The sequence below is a fragment of the Oncorhynchus nerka genome, linkage group LG14, assembly GCF_034236695.1.
Source record: "Oncorhynchus nerka isolate Pitt River linkage group LG14, Oner_Uvic_2.0, whole genome shotgun sequence".
Taxonomy (NCBI): Eukaryota; Metazoa; Chordata; class Actinopteri; order Salmoniformes; family Salmonidae; genus Oncorhynchus; species Oncorhynchus nerka.
The window spans coordinates 41,382,745-41,405,429 of NC_088409.1; the positions used below are offsets into that span (position 1 = coordinate 41,382,745).

The 22,685-nt window shown below is 44.9% G+C and overlaps 1 protein-coding gene across 1 annotated transcript in view; it reads right to left on the reverse strand.

The window, feature by feature from the left end:
• Nucleotides 1–22,685, reverse strand: part of LOC115142237 (synaptic vesicle glycoprotein 2A-like) — a 48,674-nt gene that overhangs the window by 15,879 nt on the left and 10,110 nt on the right. Inside the window, exon 2 of the mRNA XM_065000077.1 lies at nt 10,669–11,436. Coding sequence (XP_064856149.1) covers nt 10,669–11,275 — 607 coding nt within the window. The 5' untranslated portion in view covers nt 11,276–11,436. The remainder of the gene's footprint in view (nt 1–10,668; nt 11,437–22,685) is intronic.

Genomic DNA, 22,685 nt, shown 5'->3' on the forward strand with positions numbered 1-22,685 from the left:
CTGTTCTCTCTGGCTGTCTGGCGTTGGGATGTCTGTGTTTGAATATTTCCTCTGTGTGGTGCGGAGAGCTTTTTAGCTGCTTGATAATGAAGTGGATTGATTCTAATGTAACTAATTTGGATGAAGAGAATAAAAATCTCTTGATCATGTTTTAACGGCTATTGGACTTACCATGTCAATGAGAAATTATTTCTGTAGTCATAATGATTTTAAGATATATAGCATTCTCGCTATGTCTCAAAGCTGAACATTGTATGAGGATGATGGATGGCAGCCATTTTGTGCCAGAATTCTCAGTTGTTCACCACACAATGGCTATCACAGTGAATGCACCAAATAGAACAGTAGCACAGCCCTAATGTTGCGAAGTGGCGCAGTCAGTGTTGGCCTGGCAGATAATAACACACTATGGGCCCATTCACACCGATAAGTCAACAAGCCCACAATGGGTTCAAGGGATCTGTAATATCAGCTGTGCTAATCCATCACTAAGGCTAGAAAGCTAATTTAGTGTTGGAGCTCAGGTGAATGCAGGGTCAGTGTTAGCTAACGTTCAAATAGCACTTTCATGGTACCAAGTCTAAAAGTACAGAAGCACTGTGTTATTGGTGAGTCAGAGACCTGGGTGAGGTTGTGTGTCCCACTGCCTTTCCTTTCAGCTGTGTGTGTGTGTGTGTGTGTGTGTGGTAGCAATTATTGCAGTGCCGAAATTACACTTAAGGTGATTTTCTGTGTGTACGCATGTGTGTCTTGTACAAAGCCTACACTGTCTGAAGGGGACTTTCTTCCTCTTGCTAGGAGGTGTGTACGAGACCTCTACCTCTGTGTGTGCAGCAGCTGTCAACGCCGTCGTGTGTCCCCTGCCTTAACAATAGGCCTGAGCGGCAGGAGGGAGCTGGTGATGGTGATAGCTTGAAAGCCATCGCTGCAATGCAGTAGCAGTGGCAGCCAGTGTGGCCTGTGTGGCTGTGCCTCTCTCCCTCTCTTCCCTGGCCTATAAGGGGGAGCAGAGCTGGGGGAGCTGTCCGTGGTGCTGATCCTCAATCTACCCTAGCACTCACTGTATCACTCTGTGCTTCCCAAATTTTAATTTTTTAATTTTACCTTTAATTTACTAGGCAAGTCAGTTAAGAACAAATTCTTATTTTCAATGACGGCCTAGTGGGTTAACTGCCTGTTCAGGGGCAGAACGACAGATTTGTACCTTGTCAGCTCGGGGATTCGAACTTGCAACCTTTCGGTTACTAGTCCAACGCTCTAACCACTAGGCTACCCTGCCGCCCCAATGGTACCCTACTTCCTGTATAATGCACTTATTTTGACCACGGCCCATAGGGCTCTGGTCAAAAGTAGTGCACTAAATACGGAATAGGGTGCCATTAGGGACGCAACCTCAATCTCTATATCTGTATTTCTGTTGTTAAGTTCGCCACCAAGGCTATTGCAGCCACAGTCAGCAGCACATCCCAGGGACTGGCCGGAATGCAATAGCCCAGCCACAGAGGAAATCACATAGGGTGTGATAAATGCTTTATCTTTTAATGTTGTGAGAGATTGTTCCTGGTGAATTGAGTCAGTCTGACATGGCCTGAAATATACATCTACAGGCCTTTTATTAGTAATACAGTGGGAGAATATTAAAACGCCAATCCAAGGTCTGAAATAGAAGATCTGACAAAATAAATTATTTGCAATTTTTAAAAAATGGTTCCTGATGGCAACTGTATAAAACATCCACACTCACAAACAAAATGCTATAGTTGAGGAGGTATTCACAAATGGCTTGTGAATTCTGCCATGATACCCCTTCCATATTTCATATTAGGCATTTTACAAATTCTGGCATATTGGCTACGGATCCCATGATGAGCCTTACAGTAGCCTACTGTAGTACTCATAAACATCGCTGATGTTTATTTTTCATTCAAGCGTAATTGAGTGAGTTTATTACGATATTAATTATGTCGTGCCGGCTTGCATCCAATGGTGGTCTGTTATAATTCTGCCAACCCTGAGTGCTGTTGCTAACCAAAGTTGAATCTGTTTACTGTACCCAAGAGGCCCATGGAAACAGTAGCGGAGATTCAGAGGGGAGGCAGTTAGATAGATAGAGAGAGAGAGAGAGAGAGAGAGAGAGAGAGAGAGAGAGAGAGAGAGAGAAAGAGAGAGAGAGAGAGAGAGAGAGAGAGAGAGAGAGAGAGAGAGACAGAGAAAGAGAGAGAGAGAGAGAGAGAGAGAGAGAGAGAGAGAGAGAGAGAGAAAGAGAGAGAGAGAGAGAGAGAGAGAGAGAGAGAGAAAGAGGAGAGAGAGAGAGAGAAATAGAGAGAGAGAGAGAGAGAGAGGAGGAGTAGGAGGAGCCTTCCAGACAGCTGAGCTCCACATGATTCAAAAGAGAATATAGGATGTGGGGAGGGGAGGGGAGGGGAGAGGAGGAGAAGAGAGAGAGTGATGAGAGGAGGGAGTCCACACAATCTGTGAGCTGCAGTGCGGTGACAGAGCTCACTGAGGCTTCAGGGCTATGGAGGAGTGTGTGTGTGTGTGTGTGTGTGTGTGTGTGTGTGTGTGTGTGTGTGTGTGTGTGTGTGTGTGTGTGTGTGCGTGTGCGCGTGCGTTCGAAGCGGGGTTAAGGGGGCGCTATTAATAGCCATTTTCCCCTTTCTGTGAGAGCGCACAGGGCTTTTTTTGAGTGAGCCAGGGGCAGAGGATCCTTCATAGAGTAGAGAGCATTGTGCCAGTTGATTTAGTTGACCATCACCATTACAGTCAAAATGCTACTGCTCTCACAAATTCTGTCCCCTCGTAAAAAAGCAGTAAATCTATCATGGTGTTAATGTTTCCTTGCAAAAGCTAAAAAATGTCCTACTTTGCTGTACATTGTTAAAATGATGATGTTGCGCCTTTGCTAAAAACACTAAACATAGGACATTCTGTTCACTCACAAAATATCCTAAATGCTAATATAATACTACCAATGCTAAGATCGTTTTCTAATACCCTACTACATCCATCATACATCACTAAATGCTAACATGACTCTACCTTTGCTAAAAAGCCGTACATCTTCCATTGTTATTATACTAACACACTGCCTTCACAGTCCCTTAAATGCTAACTGTGTTCCTCCTTGCTTTGCTGAGTAAAACAGACACAGCTCTGCTCTGCGGTCACGGTCCAGCCCTTTTTTAATCATCCCTCTCTCCCTCCTTCCATCTCTCCCTCCTTCCCTCTCTCCCTCCTTCCATCTCTCCCTCCTTCCATCTCCCCCACCCTTCCGTTGATATACTAAGCAGTTTGTGCCAAGTTAATCTAAAGGCCAAGGAGACACCGGGAGAGAAAGGTTCTCTCTACCCTCAGGGCTACCAGCCGAGCTATCTGAAAACAAGCTATCTGAAAACAAGCTATCTGAAAACAAGAAACAAGCACAAGACCAAAGGGGACAGTGGGAATTTTGCCAAGGTTATGGCTATGTTAACATCCACCTTGAAAACATAACCACGGTAAAGAGAAAAAGCACCACGACTAACGGTTTGAATATAACCACACTGTCAACAAGACACAATGAGTCTTGATATTGGTGGCAGTAGAAATGAAGTGTATCTGCTCAACTGTGTTAAATCTGTCTGACAGTGAAATCTTAAAGCTACATCTCCAGCAGTTCCCCAGAAATCTCTTGCTGAGCGGCAGACAGTACTACCGTAAAATGGCAACCAAAGATTCTCCATTTGCGTTCTGTACAGAGAAATGTAACGATGCATCTGTAGCTATGTACCTTTCTATCTTTCATGAAAAAAAAATTATGTTCCAAGCACAGTGTCACAATTTCCAAATTCACCTCTTTGACTAATGTGGATCTTACTGCTGCTGGATGGGTGCAGCAGGTGTGAATATATTATGGTCATTATCACACACACACATACACAGGCACGCATGCACACACACACACACGCACGCACGCACGCACGCACACACACACACACACGCACGAACGCATAAACGCACACACACACGCACGCATGCACACACACGCGCGCACACACGCACACACACTGTGTGGTTCCGCCAGAGTGCATCAGGTTGAAGAGACTGGCTCTCTGACAACACTAACAGCGGTCTATTCTGCCTACTAATACAATGGCAGGCAGGGTAATATAATGGCAGGCAGGGAGGAGGGAACAGCGAGGACACTAGGACCCATGGGAGGCACAGTGGCATACATGAAAGACGCACTTCAGCCCAAGTCAGGCATGTTGTGTAACAGGGGAGAGACCAAGGGCCTTGTTTCCATACCGGCTCCCCCAACACAGCACGTACAGAGACCCAGTGAGGGACAAAGAGACAGAGAGAGAGAGAGAGAGAGAGATCGAGAGAAAGAGAGAGTCCACACACATGCCGTTCACACAGACACAAAAGACAAGCATATACGCCTGCCAGAGCACATGTGGGAGAGTGTCACTGCTGGGAGTCCATACTTACACATCCATTACATACAAAAGCATGCACACATACCGTTTGTAGACTAGAAAACAACCCACACATGCATGACTGGATGTCAAATGAGTCATCTCTATGTCAGTGTGATGTGGATGATCAGACACTGAATAAATCTAAATATGAAAACTGCCATTGACAAAATAATCAATATGGACCAGTATGACTTTTGGCCGAACAACAAGAGAGGAGAACGTAATGGTGATGGAGAGAGATTGTTTTGAATCCATTCTCAATCCTGCTGCGCTATAAAAAACATGATACCCCTTTTAACACCCCATTCAATACGCTGACCTCACTCCCCACATCAAACAAAAAGCAACAAGACAAACAAAATGAATCGATAAAAACATGCACAACACAGCATGCCAGTAAAACGGAGAATGGGTTGAATGTGTTATGACCATAGCCCTCGTTCATTGTGTCCTTGCTGAATGGCCAAAGAGAGATGGCGTGTTAGGCATGGAATCTGACTGGACATTGTCCCTCACCAGGAAGGGAAATGGTCACATGAGTAACTTCGCACAGGACACACCATTATCTTAATGAGCCTATGCTATGGTCTCCAGCGTGCAGTATATTATGCTACAAAACACCTGAACCAAAGCATGTATAGGATTTGGCTTGGATTTCAGAGACGGTTTGAGAATTAAAGGGGGCGTTCAGTAGTTACATGGACAGTGAATCCTAAATGCCTTGAGATACTGTAAACCCAAATAAAGTGTGTTAAAATAATAAGAGTATGGGGAACATTTTATATTAAAGGGATACTTGTGGATTTTGGCAATGAGACTCTTTATCTACAGTCGTGGCCAAAAGTTTTGAGAATGACACAAATATTACATTCCACAAAGTTTGCTTCAGTGTCTTTCGATATTTTTGTCAGATGGAACACTGAATTATAATTACAATGCATAATTACAAGTGTCAAAGGCTTTAATTGACAGTTACATGAAGTTGATGCAAAGAGTCAATATTTGCAGTGTTGACCCTTCTTTTCAAGACCTCTGCAATCCGCCCTGGCATGCTGTCAATTAACTTCTGGGCCACATCCTGACTGATGGCAGCCCATTCTTGCATAATCAATGCTTGGTGTTTGTCAGAATTTGTGGGGTTTTGTTTGTCCACCCGCCTCTTGAGGATTGACCACAAATTCTCAATGAGATTAAGGTCTGGGGATTTTCCTGGCCATGGACCCAAAATATCGATGTTTTGTTCCCCGAGCCACTTAGTTATCACTTTTTCCTTATGGCAAGGTGCTCCATCATGCTGGAAAAGGCATTGTTCATCACCAAACTGGATGGTTGGGAGAAGTTGCTCTCTGAGGATCTGTTGGTACCATTCTTTATTCATGGCTGTGTTCTTATGCAAAATTGTGAGTGAGCCCACTCCCTTGGCTGAGAAGCAACCCCACACATGAATGGTCTCAGGGTGCTTTACTGTTGGCATGACACAGGACTGATGGTAGCGCTCACCTTGTCTTCTCCGGACAAGCTTTTTTCTGGATGACCCAAACAATCGGAAAGGGGATTCATCAGAGAAAATTACTTTAAGCCAGTCCTCAGCAGTCCAATCCCTGTACCTTTTGCAGAATATCAGTCTGTCCCTGAGAGAAGTGGCTTCTTTGCTGCCGTTCTTGACACCAGGCCATCCTCCAAAAGTCTTTGCCTCACTGTGCGTGCAGATGCACTCACACCTGCCTGCTGCCATTCCTGAGCAAGCTCTGTACTGGTGGTGCCCCGATCCCGCAGCTGAATCAACTTCAGGAGACGGTCCTGGCACTTGCTGGACCTTCTTGGGTATCCTGTAGCCTTCTTCACAACAATTGAACCTCTCTCCTTGAAGTTCTTGATGATCCGATAAATGGTTGATTTAGGTGCAATCTTACTAGCAGCAATATCCTTGCCTGAGAAGCCCTTTTTGTGCAAAGCAATGATGACGGCACGTGTTTCCTTGCAGGTAACCATGAACTCAATCAGCATGACAGAGTGATCTCCAGCCTTGTCCTCATCAACACTCACACCTGTGTTAACGAGAGAATCACTGACATGATGTCAGCTGGTCCTTTTGTGGTAGGGCTGAAATGCAGTGGACATGTTTTGGGGGGATTCAGTTACTTTGCTTGGCAAAGAGGGACTTTGCAATTAATTGCAATTCATCTGATCACTCTTCATAACATTATGGAGTATATGCAAATTGCCCTCATACAAACTGAGGCAGCAGACATTGTGAAAATCAATATTTGTGTCATTCAAAACTTTTGGCCATGACTGTACTTTCCCAGTGCCAGATGAATTTGTGGATACCATTTTTATGTCTTGGTGTCCAGTATTAAACTTTTTTTTGTACCTTTATTTAACTAGGCAAGGCAGTTAAGAACAAATTCTTATTGACAATGACGGCCTACCCCGGGCAAACCCGGACGACGTTGGGCCAATTGTGCGCCGCTCTATGGGACTCCCAATCCCGGCCGGATGTGATACAGCCTGGAATTGAACCAGGGACTGTAGTTACTCTTGCACTGAGATGCAGTGCCTTAGACCGCTGCGCCACTAGGGAGCCCAGTATGAAGGGCGATAGAGGTAGTTTCTTGAACCAATGCTAACTAGCATTAGTGCAATGACTGGAAGTCTATGGGTATCTACTAGCATGCATGCCTCATTGCCAAAATCCCGAAGAATCCCTTGAATAGGCTTCCTCTGTGAACTCAAAGCTTGCTATTGTAGGGAATAGAGAGATGCAGTCAAAAAACTGATAAAGAGAGTGAGAGGGCTAAAGAGAGTTAAGGGGCTAAAGATTGTGAGGGGCTAAAGAGAATGAGAGGAATAAATAGAGTGAAATGACTAAATAAAGTGAGAGGACAAAAGAGAGTGAGAGAACTAAAGAGAGTGAGAGAACTAAAGAGAGTGAGAGGGTTAAAGAGAGTGAGAGGGCAAGAAGAGAGTGAAGGGGCTAAAGAGAGTGAGAGGGCAAGAGAGAGTGAGAAGGTTAAAGAGAGTGAGAAGGCTAAATAGAGTGAGAGGGCTAAATAGAGTGAGAGGACTATAGAGAGTGAGAGGGAAAATTGAGTGAGAGGACTATAGAGAGTGAGATGGCTAAAGAGAGTGAGAGGGCCAAAGAGAGTGAGAGGGCTACATAGAGTGAGAGGGCTAAAAAGAGTGAGAGGGCTAAATAGAGTGAGAGAGCTAAAGAGAGTGAGAGGGGAAAAGAGAGCGAGAGGGCTAAAGAGAGTGAGAGGGGAAAGAGAGCGAGAGGACTAAAGAGAGTGAGAGGGCTAAAGAGAGTGAGAGGGGAAAAGAGAGCGAGAGGACTAAAGAGAGTGAGAGGGCTAAAGAGAGTGAGAGGGCTAAAGAGAGTGAGAAGGGAAAAGAGAGCGAGAGGACTAAAGAGAGTGAGAGGGCTAAAGGGAGTGAGAGGGGAAAAGAGAGCGAGAGGACTAAAGAGAGGGAGAGGGCTAAATAGAGTGAGAGGACTAAATAGAGTGAGAGGACAAAAGAGAGTGAGAGAACTAAAGAGAAGAGACTAAAGAGTGAGAGAGAGGCTAAAAGAGAAAGGAGAGTGAGAGAGGAGAGAGCTAAAGAGAGTGAGAGGGAAAAGAGTGAGAGCTAAAGAGCTAAATAAAGAGGACTAAAGAGAGTGAGAGACTAAAGAGAGTGAGAGGCTAAAGAGAGTGAGAGTGCTAAAAGAGAGAGGAGAGGATAAAGAGAGTGAGAGGAGAGTAAGAGAGAGAGGAAAAATAGAGTGAGAGGGCTAAAGAGAGTGAGAGGGCTAAATAGAGTGAGAGAGCTAAAGAGAGTGAGAGGACTAAATCAAGTGTGAGGGCTAAATAGAGTGAGAGGACTAAATAGAGTGAGAGGGCTAAAGAGAGTGAGAGGGCTAAATAGAGTGAGAGAGCTAAAGAGAGTGAGAGGGGAAAAGAGAGCGAGAGGGCTAAAGAGAGTGAGAGGGGAAAAAGAGCGAGAGGACTAAAGAGAGTGAGAGGGCTAAAGAGAGTGAGAGGGGAAAAGAGAGTGAGAGGACTAAAGAGAGTGAGAGGGCTAAAGAGAGTGAGAGGGCTAAAGAGAGTGAGAAGGGAAAAGAGAGCGAGAGGACTAAAGAGAGTGAGAGGGCTAAAGAGAGTGAGAGGGGAAAAGAGAGCGAGAGGACTAAAGAGAGTGAGAGGGGAAAAGAGAGTGAGAGGACTAAAGAGAGTGAGAGGGCTAAAGAGAGTGAGAGGGCAAGAAGAGAGTGAAGGGGCTCAAGAGAGTGAGAGGGCAAGAGAGAGTGAGAAGGCTAAATAGAGTGAGAGGACAAAAGAGAGTGAGAGAACTAAAGAGAGTGGGAGTGCTAAAGAGAGTGAGAGGGCAAGAAGAGAGTGAAGGGGCTCAAGAGAGTGAGAGGGCAAGAAGAGAGTGAGAGTGCTAAAGAGAGTGAGAGGGCTAAATAGAGTGAGAGGGCTAAAGAGAGTGAGAGGGCAAAAGAGAGTGAGAGGGAAAGGGAGTGAGAGGGCAAGAGAGAGTGAGAGGGCTAAATAGAGTGAGAGGTCTAAATAGAGGGAGATGGCTAAAGAGAGTGAGAGGTCTAAATAGAGGGAGAAGGCTAAAGAGAGCGAGAGGTCTAAATAGAGGGAGAAGGCTAAAGAGAGTGAGAGGGCAAAAGAGAGTGAGAGGGCTAAATAGAGTGAGAGGGCTAAAGAGAGTGAGAGGGCAAAAGAGAGTGAGAGGGAAAGGGAGTGAGAGGGCAAGAGAGAGTGAGAGGGCTAAAGAGAGTGAGAGGTCTAAATAGAGGGAGAAGGCTAAATAGAGTGAGAGGTCTAAATAGAGGGAGATGGCTAAAGAGAGTGAGAGGTCTAAATAGAGGGAGAAGGCTAAAGAGAGTGAGAGGTCTAAATAGAGGGAGAAGGCTAAAGAGAGCGAGAGGTCTAAATAGAGGGAGAAGGCTAAAGAGAGTGAGAGGGCAAAAGAGAGTGAGAGGGCTAAAGAGAGTGAGAGCGAAAAAGAGAGTGAGATGGCTAAATAGAGTGAGAGGGCTAAATAGAGTGAAAGGTAAAAAAAGAGTGAGTGGGCTAAATAGAGTGAGAGGGCTAAATAGAGTGAGAGGACTAAATAGAGTGAGAGGACTAAAAATAGTGAGTGGGCTAAATAGAGTGAGAGGACTAAATAGAGTGAGAGGGCTAAAAAGAGTGAGTGGGCTAAATAGAGTGAGAGGGCTAAATAGAGTGAGAGGACTAAATAGAGTGAGAGGACTACATAGAGTGAGAGGGAAAAAGAGAGTGAGAGGACTAAATAGAGTGAGAGGGAAAAAGAGAGTGAGATGGCTAAATAGAGTGAGAAGACTAAATAGAGTGAAAGGTAAAAAAAAGAGTGAGTGGGCTAAATAGAGTGAGAGGGCTAAATAGAGTGAGAGGACTAAATAGAGTGAGAGGACTAAAAATAGTGAGTGGGCTAAATAGAGTGAGAGGACTAAATAGAGTGAGAGGGCTAAAAAGAGTGAGTGGGCTAAATAGAGTGAGAGGGCTAAATAGAGTGAGAGGGCTAAATAGAGTGAGAGGACTACATAGAGTGAGAGGGAAAAAGAGAGTGAGAGGACTAAATAGAGTGAGAGGGAAAAAGAGAGTGAGATGGCTAAATAGAGTGAGAAGACTAAATAGAGTGAGAGGGAAAAAGAGAGTGAGAGGACTAAATAGAGTGAGAGGGAAAAAGAGAGTGAGATGGCTAAATAGAGTGAGAGGGAAAAAGAGAGTGAGAGGACTAAATAGAGTGAGAGGGAAAAAGAGAGTGAGAGGACTAAATAGAGTGAGAGGGAAAAAGAGAGTGAGAGGACTAAATAGAGTGAGAGGGAAAAAGAGAGTGAGAGGACTAAATAGAGTGAGAGGGAAAAAGAGAGTGAGAGGACTAAATAGAGTGAGAGGGAAAAAGAGAGTGAGAGGACTAAATAGAGTGAGAGGGAAAAAGAGAGTGAGAGGACTAAATAGAGTGAGAGGGAAAAAGAGAGTGAGAGGACTAAATAGAGTGAGAGGGAAAAAGAGAGTGAGAGGACTAAATAGAGTGAGAGGGAAAAAGAGAGTGAGAGGACTAAATAGAGTGAGAAGACTACAGATCGAATAAACAAGGAGGGAAAGACAGATAAGGGAACCGGAATAGAGAGAGTGTAATACATTTAGAATAATCGACAGCAGGCTGGCCATTAGAACCATCTTACCCAACATGCCCTTGCTTTCCTCTGACAGACACATGTCCTTCTCTGCGCTGGGCAGCACAAAGCCCACCACGAAGATCTCCACACCGTCCGCCATCAGCGCCAGCCCCAGCACAAAGTACAGCGTCCACTGGAACTTCCCATGGCCACACTCCTGCAGGATGGTCTCGTACTGCTGGGCCAACTCCTCCTGATCCTTCCTCCTCTCTGCCTCGAACTGGGCCAGGTCCCTGATCTGAGCTTGGGGGGCAATCCCGTCCACCGGTACCGTTTTTCCGGACTCTGCCCGGGGGATTCCCTGATACTCGCCCTCGTAGATCTCATCGTCTTCGTCGTGACCTTCCGTGGAGTCGCTGTGGCCGCCCTCGTCGTCGTTGGCCCGGCTGTCGTTGCGGTAGTAGCCGTCGCCATCTTGGCTCTGCTGCACGGGGTAGTCGTCCTCGTCGTCCTCTTCCTCGAAGCGCTTGTACGAGCGCTTGGTGTACTCGTCGGCCATTTTGTCCACGCTGCGGCCCACCTTCTTGCCCGCCTGCTTCTTCACCACCTTGGCAATGTCTTTGGCGCCGCGGATGAAGTCCTGCCGTCCGTCTCGTCCATAGCCGTCGTCCATCTTGGCTCTGGCGGTGAGGTTGGTTGCTGCTAGGAATGGGAGATATCAGGAGTGGCACAAGAGCATGGGTGTGAACTGGGGATCTCTGTGGATCTGGAATTCAGCGCCACGGACAGTTCTTCTATCAGCTACAGCCAGAATATTTTCCTCCAAATTGAGACCTGGAATGAAAGAGAGGATTCTGTTAGAATGGCACCTCCAACAGTGTAAAGAAACTACGCAGCATCAACTGTCCATCACAGTTCTCACTCATTCTCACTCCAACTTCCAATCAAGAAATACAAACGATGGTGTTTCCATACTGTTCCAATTTTCACAAGAGTATACACCTGCGTCTGTACATGACAGCTGGCCGGTGGCACCTTAATTGGGAGGATGGGCTCATAGTAATGGCTTGAACGGATAAATGGAATGGTATCGGACACATCAAACACCTGTTTGATACCATTCCATTCACTCCATTCCAGCCATTATTATGATCTGTCCTGCCTCCTGTACTGCACATGCCACAGAAAACCAAACTCAAGTGAAGTCAGTAACCACATGGAGGTTCTCAATACCTTTATTCATGATTCTCAACAAATGGCCTTATTCCTATGGCTGAACCCAGTCAGCCCACCTTATCAGACCCAATGTAATGTCCTTAATAAGTGGACATGACAGCTTTAAGTAGAAAACGACAGAAGAGCTCTTGTTCAAACTCAGTGGCCTACATTGATTGAGCCCCAGTTATCTCATAGGTCTCTCCCAGCCCATCCACAGGTCACAGCATGGCATTTCCAATGGCTCTCGGCTTGAATCAAACCTTCAAGGGAACATACTGCTACACTGACAGCCCAGTTAGGAGCACTGCAATTACATTTGTTCCCAGCAAGTCTATAAAGAGACATTATTACTTCCTGTCTGACAATCTGGAGAATGGGGTGATATAAGCCTATATGTCTAGCAGATTAATGCATTAATACGATGAGCTACAGTAGGCAATTAGGTAACACTACCAGTTTCTTTTGGGAGATAGCTTAGTCCTTCAGCGATATCACTTTAAAATCATCTTGTGGAATTCAGTGAACTGATGTGGCGTGGCAATAATGTTTTCTTAGTATGTCTAGTGTGGTCTAGTGTGGTCTAGTATGTGTCTAGTGAGTGTCTAGCGAGTGTCTAGTGTGTGTCTAGTTAGTGTCTAGTGTGTGTCTAGTGAGTGTCTAGTGTGTGTCTAGTTAGTGTGGCCCCTTATCCACATTTCCTTCCCAATTTTTTCCTTTTTCTCCACTCATCTCAGCCTCTTTCTCTATTACCCTTCTCCTTCCCTGTCTTCCACCTCTCTCCTTTCTCCATCCTTCATCTCTTTCCCTCTTGTCATTCTCACCCTCTCCTCATGCTCATTCTCTGTCACTCCTTCCCTATCTCTGTTTCTCTCTCTCCCTCCCCTGGCTCTCTCTCTCTCTCTCTGTTATTTGTGGGTAAGGATAATTGGTTCTCAGCTTCACTCTGTTCTTTCTGTTGTGTATTCCTCTCCTCGTGGCCCTATCGGCAACACTAACCTGACTGGGCTGTGCCGTTTAACCTCCCAAAGTCTCTCTGCTCCTGCTAGAGTCTCCAGAGATAGCAGGCAGGTTGAACCTTGACCCGGAGAACAAGGCCGACAGAAAAAAGGCCAGTCTAAATCTGGCAGCTGAGTGGTCTGTTCTTTTCCCTGCACCTCTGTCACCATTAACACACACAGGACCGTCTAATTTGTCTCACAGAGGAATACAGCAATACAGCCAAAGGAAACAGATGCAGTCAGATTGTCAGATTACTATACAGTATCTTTAGAGAGAAAGTGTGCACACTGTTCATTGAAATCCCGGCACAATATATAGCCCAGACTACTATACAACCTTAAAATATGATGTTTCTTTAGTGAATACTAATTTGATTATCTCCGAAATGTGACTGCATGCTGTTAGTTTGATAATAACACCCATCTGAAATGGTGGTGTGTAGGAGACAGTGTGAAGCTGATCCCTTGATAGAGTGGTGTTGGTGCCCACTGTGGCTGCCTAGTGCTATTGGATTCTCTGGCCCTTTGAAGAGGAGGAGACACTGCAGGAGAAGAGAACAGGCCTCAGGGAGGATCCATAGACCATAGCTGAACCCAATGACCATGCACACACTGAAATACTGTAACAGTCCCCACCCTTCTTTGGTTAGTGGCCCCCCTTTTATCTGTTAACACTATTTTACAGTGCTATTTCAGCTAGTACCTGTTAGACAAGGGGTACTCTCTGGTGCTGTCATTCAGTACCTGGTACCTAAAAGGCACATACGTAACTACCAAGTCAACTGTGTAACAGGCTACTATTACAGCCTTACCAAACGGACTACTTCCTGTACTGTATTAGAAGTGTCCTGGTTAAGTAGCATGAGATCAGATGGGATAGAAACTGGAGGAGATGAGGGAAGGGGCTGGGGAGCAGCTCACACAACAGACTGGCAGAGATCACTGAACCCAAAGGTCTTCTGGGAAGACTGGGTTTCCAAGAAACACTTACTTAGCCTGAAAATGAACCCCGCAAACAACAGCCTCTATATCAGTCATCTATGACCTCTGTCTTTTCTACCAAGTCAATATAGCGTGGCTATATACAGGGGGTACCGGCCATTTGATTAGATGTTCAGGAGTCTTATGGCTTGGGGGTAGAAGCTGTTTAGAAGCCTCTTGGACCTAGACTTGGCGCTCTGGTACCACTTGCCGTGCGGTAGCAGAGAGACAGTCTATGACTAGGGTGGCTGGAGTCTTCCTCTGACACCGCCTGGTATAGAGGTCCTGGATGGCAGGACGCTTGGCTGCGGTGATGTACTGGGCAGTATGCACTACCCTCTGTAATGCCTTGTGGTCGGAGGCCGAGCAGTTTCCATACCAGGCAGTGATGCAACCCGTCAGGATGCTCTTGATGGTGCAGCTGTAAAACCTTTTGAAGATCTGAGGGGGAATGGGTTTTGACGTGCCCTCTTCACGACTGTCTGGTGTGCTTGGACCATGTTAGTTTGTTGGTGATGTAGACGCCAAGGAACTTGAAGCTGTCAACCTGCTCCACTACAGCCCTGTCGATGAGAATAGGGGCCTGCTCGGTCTTCCTTTTCCTGTAGTCCACAATCATCTCCTTCGTCTTAATCATATTGAGGGAGAGGTTGTTGTCCTTGCACTACACGGTCAGGTCTCTGACCTCCTCCCTATAGGCTGTCTCATCGTTGTTGGTGATCAGGCCTACCACTGTTGTGTCATCGGCAAACTTAATGATGGTGTTGGAGTCGGGTCTGGCCGTGCAGTCATGAGTGAACAGGGAGAACAGGAGGGGACTGAGCACGCACCCCTGAGGGACCCCCGTGTTGAGGATCAAATCAAAATCTAATTTATTTATATAGCCCTTCTTACATCAGCTGATTTATCAAAGTGCTGTACAGAAACCCAGCCTAAAACCCCAAACAGCAAGCAATGCAGGTGTAGAAGCACGGTGGCTAGGAAAAACTCCCTAGAAAGGCCAAAACCTAGGAAGAAACCTAGAGAGGAACCAGGCTATGAGGGGTGGCCAGTCCTGTTCTGGCTGTGCTGGGTGGAGGATCAGCGTGGCTGATGTTACCTACCTTTGCCACCTAGGGGTCGGCCCGTCAGGAAGTCCAGGATCCAGTTGCAGAGGGAGGTGTTAAGTCCCAGGGTCCTTAGCTTAGTGATGATCTTTGAGAGCACGATGGTGTTGAACTCTGAGCTGTGGTCAATGAATAGCATTCTCACATACAGGTGTTCCTTTTGTCCAGGTGTGAAAGGGCAGTGTGCCGAGCAATAGAGATTTCATAATCTGTGGATCTGTTGGTGCGGTATGCAAATTGGAGTGGGTCTAGGGTTTCTGGGATAATGTTGTTGATGTGAGCCATGACCAGCCTTTCAAAGCATTTCATGGCTACAGACGTGAGTGCTACGGGTGGGTAGTCATTTGACAGGTTAACGTAGTGTTCTTGGGCACAGGGACTATGGTGGTCTGCTTGCAACATGTTGGTACTACAGACTCAGACAGGGAGAGGTTGAAAATATCATGAAGACACTTGCCAGTTGGTCAGCGCATGCTGGTAATCCATCTAGCCCTGCGGCCTTGTGAATGTTGACCTGTTTAAAGGTCTTACTCACATCGGCTGCGTAGTACGATTCAATCTTAGTTCTGTATTGATGCTTTGCCTGTTAGATGGTTCGTCGGAGAGCATAGTGTGATTTCTAATAAGCTTCAGGGTTAGAGTCCCACTCCTTGAAAGCTGCAGCTCTACCCTTTAGCTCAGTGTGAATGTTGCCTGTAATCCATGGCTTCTGGTTGGGGTATGTACGTACAGTCACTGTGGGGACGTCGTCATCGATTAACTTATTGATGAAGCGAGTGAGTGAATTGGTGTACTCCTCAATACCATCGGATGAATCCCCAAACATATTCCAGTCTGTGCTAGCAAAACAGTCCTTTAGTTTAGCATCTGCTTCATCTGACCACTTTTCAATAGACAGAGTCACTGGTGCTTCCTGCTTTAATATTTGCTTGTAAGCAGAAATCAGGAGGATAAAATGAAGGTCAGATTTGCCAAATGGAGGGCGAGGGAGAGCTTTGTATGTGTCTCTGTGTGTGGAGTAAAGGTGGTAAAGGAGTAAAGGTCCCTCTGGTTGCACATTTAACATGCTGATAGAAATGAGGTCAAACTGATTTAAGTTTCCCTGCATTAAAGTATCCAGCCACTAGGAGAGCCACCTCTGGATGAGCGTTTTCCTGTTTTCTTATGGCAGTATACAGCTCATTGAGTTTAGAGCCAGCATCGGTCTGTGGTGGTATATAGACAGCTACGACAAATACAGATGAAAACTCTCTAGGTAGATAGTGTGGTCTACATCTTATTATGAGATACTCTACCTCAGGCAAGCAAAACCTCGAGGCTTCCTTAGATATCGTGCACCAGCTGTTGTTTACAAATATACATAGGAATTCGCCCCATGTCTTACCAGAGGCTGCTGTTCTATCCTGCCGATGAGTGTATAACCCGCCAGCTGTATGTTATTCATGTCGTCGTTCAGCCACGACTCTGTCAAACATAAGATATTACAGTTTTTGAAGTCCCGTTGGTAGGATATACGTGCTTTCAGTTCATCCCATTTATTTTCCAGCGATTGAACGTTGGATAACAGTACGGATGTCAAAGGCAGATTAGCCACCCGTCGCTTGATCCTCACAAGGCACCCTGTTCTCTTTCCGCAAAATCTCTTTTTTTTCTCTCCTTCGAAGGATGGGGATGAGGGCCTGTTTGGATGTTTGGAGCATATCCCGTCCGACTCATTAAAACAAAATTCTTCATCCAATTCGAGGTGAATAATCGCTGTTCTGATGTCCAGAAGCTCTTTTCGGTCATAAGAGATGGTAGCAGCAACATTACGTACAAAATAAGTCCCAAAGGCTTCCATTAGCAGATACTGTGATACTGAAACATGGTTGCATGTCAAGATAAATGATTTAGATTGCATTGAATTGCATGTTAATATTCTCTACATATCATGTCCTCTCCTTGTTCGCTGCTAGGCTAATATAGGCCAGAATATTGTATGCGGATTTGCTTCATCCACTTCACACGGTAAAGTGTGCATTAGGTGCCACCAGAGTGGTACATAGAAACCTGATTTCCATATAAATGGCAGTGAGTGAGATGGCCCCTACTGGCCCTTGAAATCCCTGCCTCTGAGTCAGACCCTATCTGCTAGCTACAGATGTAGGATCTTAATCTGATCACTCTTTTGTTGCTGAGAATTTTCCTGCACAGCATGAAATGCAAACTTGTAGTGTATTTGAGTTTTAAAACAGCTTCTAAAGTTTGTAATTTCCACTTTGAAATTTCAGACTTGATTTGCCCTTACGAAAAAATGTATCAACCCCTACAAAAATTAGTCCATTAATTAATTATAATCCGCATAATAATTTACATTTCCTGTTGCTGTAGGAATACTTTCCTGCTGTAGGAAACTGGCTCAAATTAAGATCCTACATCTGTATGGCTCGGGAATCCTGAAGCCATTGCATTTAAACCAGGGTCCATTGTACCACAAGCATCTTTCATGGAAGAGAAAGCACAAGAGAGACAATCTTCCATTCCTACTGAACGGAGCTTGATGTGCAGGTGGGAATATGAATTGTGGTAAAGCCAAAAGGCAGAAGTACTTGAAAAACATAAGGAGGTAAATATGAAATGGAAATCCTCCTGTAGGACCTTTGGCAGGTGAACAAGAGCAGACATACAGTATGCATAAAACATGAGGCTTGCTGTAACAAGCAGGTTTCCCAGGAAGGGAACAACCTTGTGGTTGCATTACACATGGAGTTAGTGCGTAAAGAGGAGGAAGCTCAAGAATAGTTCTATATGCTGATTTGTATGCCAGCAGCCTCTCTAAGAAAACAACATTGAATACATTGAATCATTGCATACTTTGACAACAGTATATTCATTGGCAATGAGATTGGAAATGTGGGCTGAGAGGGAATCCAATGAATCCATGTTGATATGAATTATTTTCAAAGAAGAGAAAATTATATCATTTGAAACAGACAGACAATGTATCAGAATATGTCGCCATGCAAATAAAAACTGTTGTCCCTTGTGCCTGCCTGTATTGGTGGAGGAGTTTCCTGCCTTAACATCCTTAGTGGTTAATGGGCCATAGTTTACAAGGATCCTTACACAGAATGACTCTGTTGGGAGCTGTCTGCTTTGGTAAGACATCTCAATCTAGCAACCAGAGGACATATTCCATGTGTCGTCAGAGAAGATGAATGAGGCCCTCCCAGAGGACATATTCCATGTGTCGTCAGAGAAGATGAATGAGGCCCTCCGAGAGGACATATTCCATGTGTCGTCAGAGAAGATGAATGAGGCCCTCCGAGAGGACATATTCCATGTGTCGTCAGAGAAGATGAATGAGGCCCTCCGAGAGGACATATTCCATGTGTCGTCAGAGAAGATGAATGAGGCCCTCCCAGAGGACATATTCCATGTGTCGTCAGAGAAGATGAATGAGGCCCTCCCAGAGGACATATTCCATGTGTCGTCAGAGAAGATGAATGAGGCCCTCCGAGAGGACATATTCCATGTGTCGTCAGAGAAGATGAATGAGGCCCTCCGAGAGGACATATTCCATGTGTCGTCAGAGAAGATGAATGAGGCCCTCCCAGAGGACATATTTAGTTCTGTGTTTGGATAAGAAAACGTGACACTAAAACAGAAGAGTAAAAGCTGTATTAAACCTCCCCCACCTACTGAAATATAGTTACTCCTTACTCCCTAAAGGTCTACCCTCTGCTCCTGATCTTTAATACTTTAAGAGGGCTATTACTCACCTACCCCATTCTAGAGACCCTGGTGTACCTTTACTGTAATGGTCCACTGAGCTAGGCTATTCTGTAAAAGAGCTGCTCCAAAACCAAAAGCATATTGTATCATCTCTTAGCAATCCAAGATCTTCAGGGCACATAAAACCGCCCACCTCTGCACTTGGTCTAGAAACTGCAGAAATCTTGATCTTCACACAGTGCCTCAGTCAATCTTCTATCCCTCTCGGAGACACCAGCCGTTTGGCTGGCTGTCCTTTGTCTCCATGGTCACAACTTCAACACCAGGAGCCACTCACTACTAAATGCAATGAGCTAGCCATCACCATCAGATTTCTCTTTAACCATCCACACTACTGATAGATATGAGTAGGTACAGATAGGCTCTTTAGCCTGGAATAATAAACCATTCTCTACTTGAGAGTTATGCTGCATCAAGTATGTGGCTGTTAGTACTAAAAAAACTTGAGCTAATCTGTGAGTCATGATGTGGACATTTGGCCACAACAAGACAGCAAATCCGTTTGGAAATATGCAACAACAAAGGGCTTAATATACGGGATAAACAGCAAGAAAGTCGATAAGATAACAATGTAATGAGTTATTCCAAAGTAAAGCACATCTCCTATTGGGCCTGGCATCTTCAATGAAGTGTAAATTGATAATAAATTAGGTGTCCAAAGGGAGCCGGACCAAAACCCTAGCTGTAGTTTGCCAGTGATGAAAGACTTAATTATTTAAACCTATTTCCTTCTATTGAGCTGAGAGGATGCCAGGGGGTCAGTGGAGCTCCTCTCTACACCACACACGAAACCGGAACAGAGCAGCAGCTTGCTCACAATAAAAGAGAGCAGAGAGAAACAGGAAATAACCTACCCTGAAGCTAAGATAACGCTAGCTAGCACGTTAAAACTGAAGCAGTGCACTAAAGCGGAACGGCCTTTTGCTCTGGCTGAAGCTACTGTATTTGCTTAACTTAAAAGGCACTACCACGGCTAAAATACAGCTAGTAAATTTAGACTCGAGCACTGGGCTAGGCAACAGTTAAGAGCTGAAATTGTGTGGGTCAATTTCCAATCAAATCATTGCTAATGCTAAGGAGCATTTGCTAAATGTGATACAACACTGTCAATTTCCACCCTAAAACCATTGTGCTAATAGTAATGGAGGAATATATGCCGAAGTTAAAGACAACAACAAGTTCAGACAGTTCTGTGCCAGAAGGGTACGTCACCGTGGCTTAAAACGATTCTAGTTTAGTGCTAATGCTACCAGGGCTATTATTCCACCCAAGAAAGTTTATGAGTTGGAAAAACGATGTATGTTAAAAGAGAATACTAGAGACATAGGCCCAAATTTATGTCATGCAGTATCGGCTCAACTTTATGTCATGCAGTATAAGGTGTGAGACAATCAATAAAAGTCACAAGTCAATGAAAACAGATACAATGGAGTAGGCCCTATAACTCAATATAAGCCTTGTTTGTTTAATCACAGTACATGAGACCCTACATACCTTTCGGTGTGTAAATGTGTACAGTAAGCTGTATCGATCTTTGTGCACAGTGTCTCCCTCTGTTCAAACAATGGAGTTCGGAGGGAATATGATGTTTCCGTTTCAGTCGACTCTCTCTGACTCCTCTGTTTACAGTTCACTGGAGCACAGATTGTCAGTCACTCTGCCAAGGACGAGAGTCAAGATCCCATTACAAAATGGCATGAGTGGCTTGGGGAGTCTGTCAGTAAAAGCTAACTGTTGTCATATATCCTACTAGCAAGAAAACCCTTCCACAGAAAACCCACAACTGTGCTGAATAGGGACACTTCAATTTAGCCTTCGGCTACACTTGGATAAGCTAGGTGAATGTGCATATAAATCGGTCATTTAGATCCACTTCAAACAGATCTCCATTTGACAATGTGGGGTATATATCCACCAAATAGAGAAATGCACGTGATAAAGGAGTGACATTTTATTCAGCGGAGGCTTTCTAAGCGTTTAGCGGGAGACAGTGTTGCCGGGGAGAAGACAGCCAGTAATGGGAGTAAGAAGATGGATGACAGTAGGACTAAAACACCAAACAGATAGATAGTGAACTGTGTAGACAGGTCTTTACTCTCCCACTCTAATCATATCCTCCTGACTAAACTGTGGTTTGATGAAATCCCACAGATTCTGTATGTGGTAAGACAACTCAATTTACTTCCACAAGAGTATAGTTTGCCTCAACAATATAGTATTGTTTGGCTGTCCAATACAGTAGTCTGGCGGGTGCTTACATGAACTAGCTAATCAGGAAGATTATCCATAATGCTCTGGATGGAGTTTACAGTAAAGTATTATTTGAGGACAGAAGAGTGAATGAGATTGGCTCCTCGTGGATGTGTTGATCTAACAGAGTTTTTGTGACAGGTTACAAACAGCAGGGCTTTAGCATTGTGTCAAGGTTACATCTCTCTAGGGATGCATATACCAGTTGAAGTCGGACGTTTACATACACTTGGAGTCATTAAAACTCGTTTTTCAACCACTCCATACATTTCTTGTTAACAAACTATAGTTTTGACAAGTCGGTTAGGACATCTACTTTGTGCATTGACACAAGTCATTTTCCCCAAAATTGTTTACAGACAGATTATTTCACTTGTAACTGTATCACTATTCCAGTGGGTCAGAGGTTTACATACACTAAATTCACTGTGCCTTTAAACAGCTTGGAAAATTCAAGAAAATTATGTCATGGCTTTAGAAGCTTCTGATAGGCTAATTGACATAATTTGAGTCATTTGGAGGTGTACCTGTGTATGTATTTCAAGGCCTACCTTCAAACTCAGTGCCTCTTTGCTTGACATCATGGGAAAATCAAAAGAAACCAGCCAAGACCTCAGAAAAAAATATTGTAGACCTCCACAAGTCTGGTTCATCATTGGGAGCAATTTCCAAACTCCTGAAGGTACCACATTCATCTGTACAAACAATAGTACGAAAGTATAAACACCATGGGACCCGAGAAGAACGTACTTTGGTGCGAAAAATGTAAATCAATCCCAGAACAACAGCAAAAGACCTTGTGAAGATGCTGGAGGAAACAGGAACAAAAGTATCTATATCCACAGTAAAACAAGTCCTATATCGACATTACCTGAAAGGCCGCTCAGCAAGAAAGAAGCCACTGCTCCGAAACCGCCATAAAAAAAGCCAGACTACGGTTTGCAACTGCATATGGGGACAAAGATCGTACTTTTTGGAGAAATGTCCTCTGGTCTGATGAAACAAAATAGAACTGTTTGGCCATAATGACCATCGTTATGTTTGGAGGAAAAAGGGGAAGGTTTGCAAGCCGAAGAACACTATCACAACCGTGAAGCATGGGGTTGGCAGCATCATGTTGTGGGGGTGCTTTGCTGCAAGAGGGACTGGTGCACTTCACAAAATAGATGGCATCATGAGGTAGGAAAATTATGTGGATATATTGAAGCAACATCTCAAGAAATCTGTCAGGAAGTTAAAGCTTGGTCACAAATGGGTCTTCCAAATGAACAATGACCCCAAGCATACTTCCAAAGTTGTGGCAAAATGGCCTAAGGATAACAAAGTCAAGGTATTGGAGTGGCCATCACAAAGCCCTGACATCAATCCTATAGAAAATGTGTGGGCAGAACTGAAAGGTGTGTGCGAGCAAGGAGGCTTACAAAACTGATTCAGTTACACCAGCTCTGTCAGGAGAATGCACCCAACTCATTGTGGGAAGCTTCTAACTCCAACTGTACCTCCACTTCTAATCACACACTCTCTCTCTCTCTCTCTCTCACCCTCTCTCTCTCTCACCCCCCTCTCTCTCTCTCACCCTCTCTCTCTCACCCTCTCTCTCTCTCACCCTCTCTCTCTCTCACCCCCCCTCTCTCTCTCTCTCACCCTCTCTCTCTCTCACCACCCCCCCTCTCTCTCTCACCCTCTCTCCCTCTCACACCTCCATGTTGGCGCTCTGCCACCTCATCCAACTACAGATGTCTATAATAACCCCGTG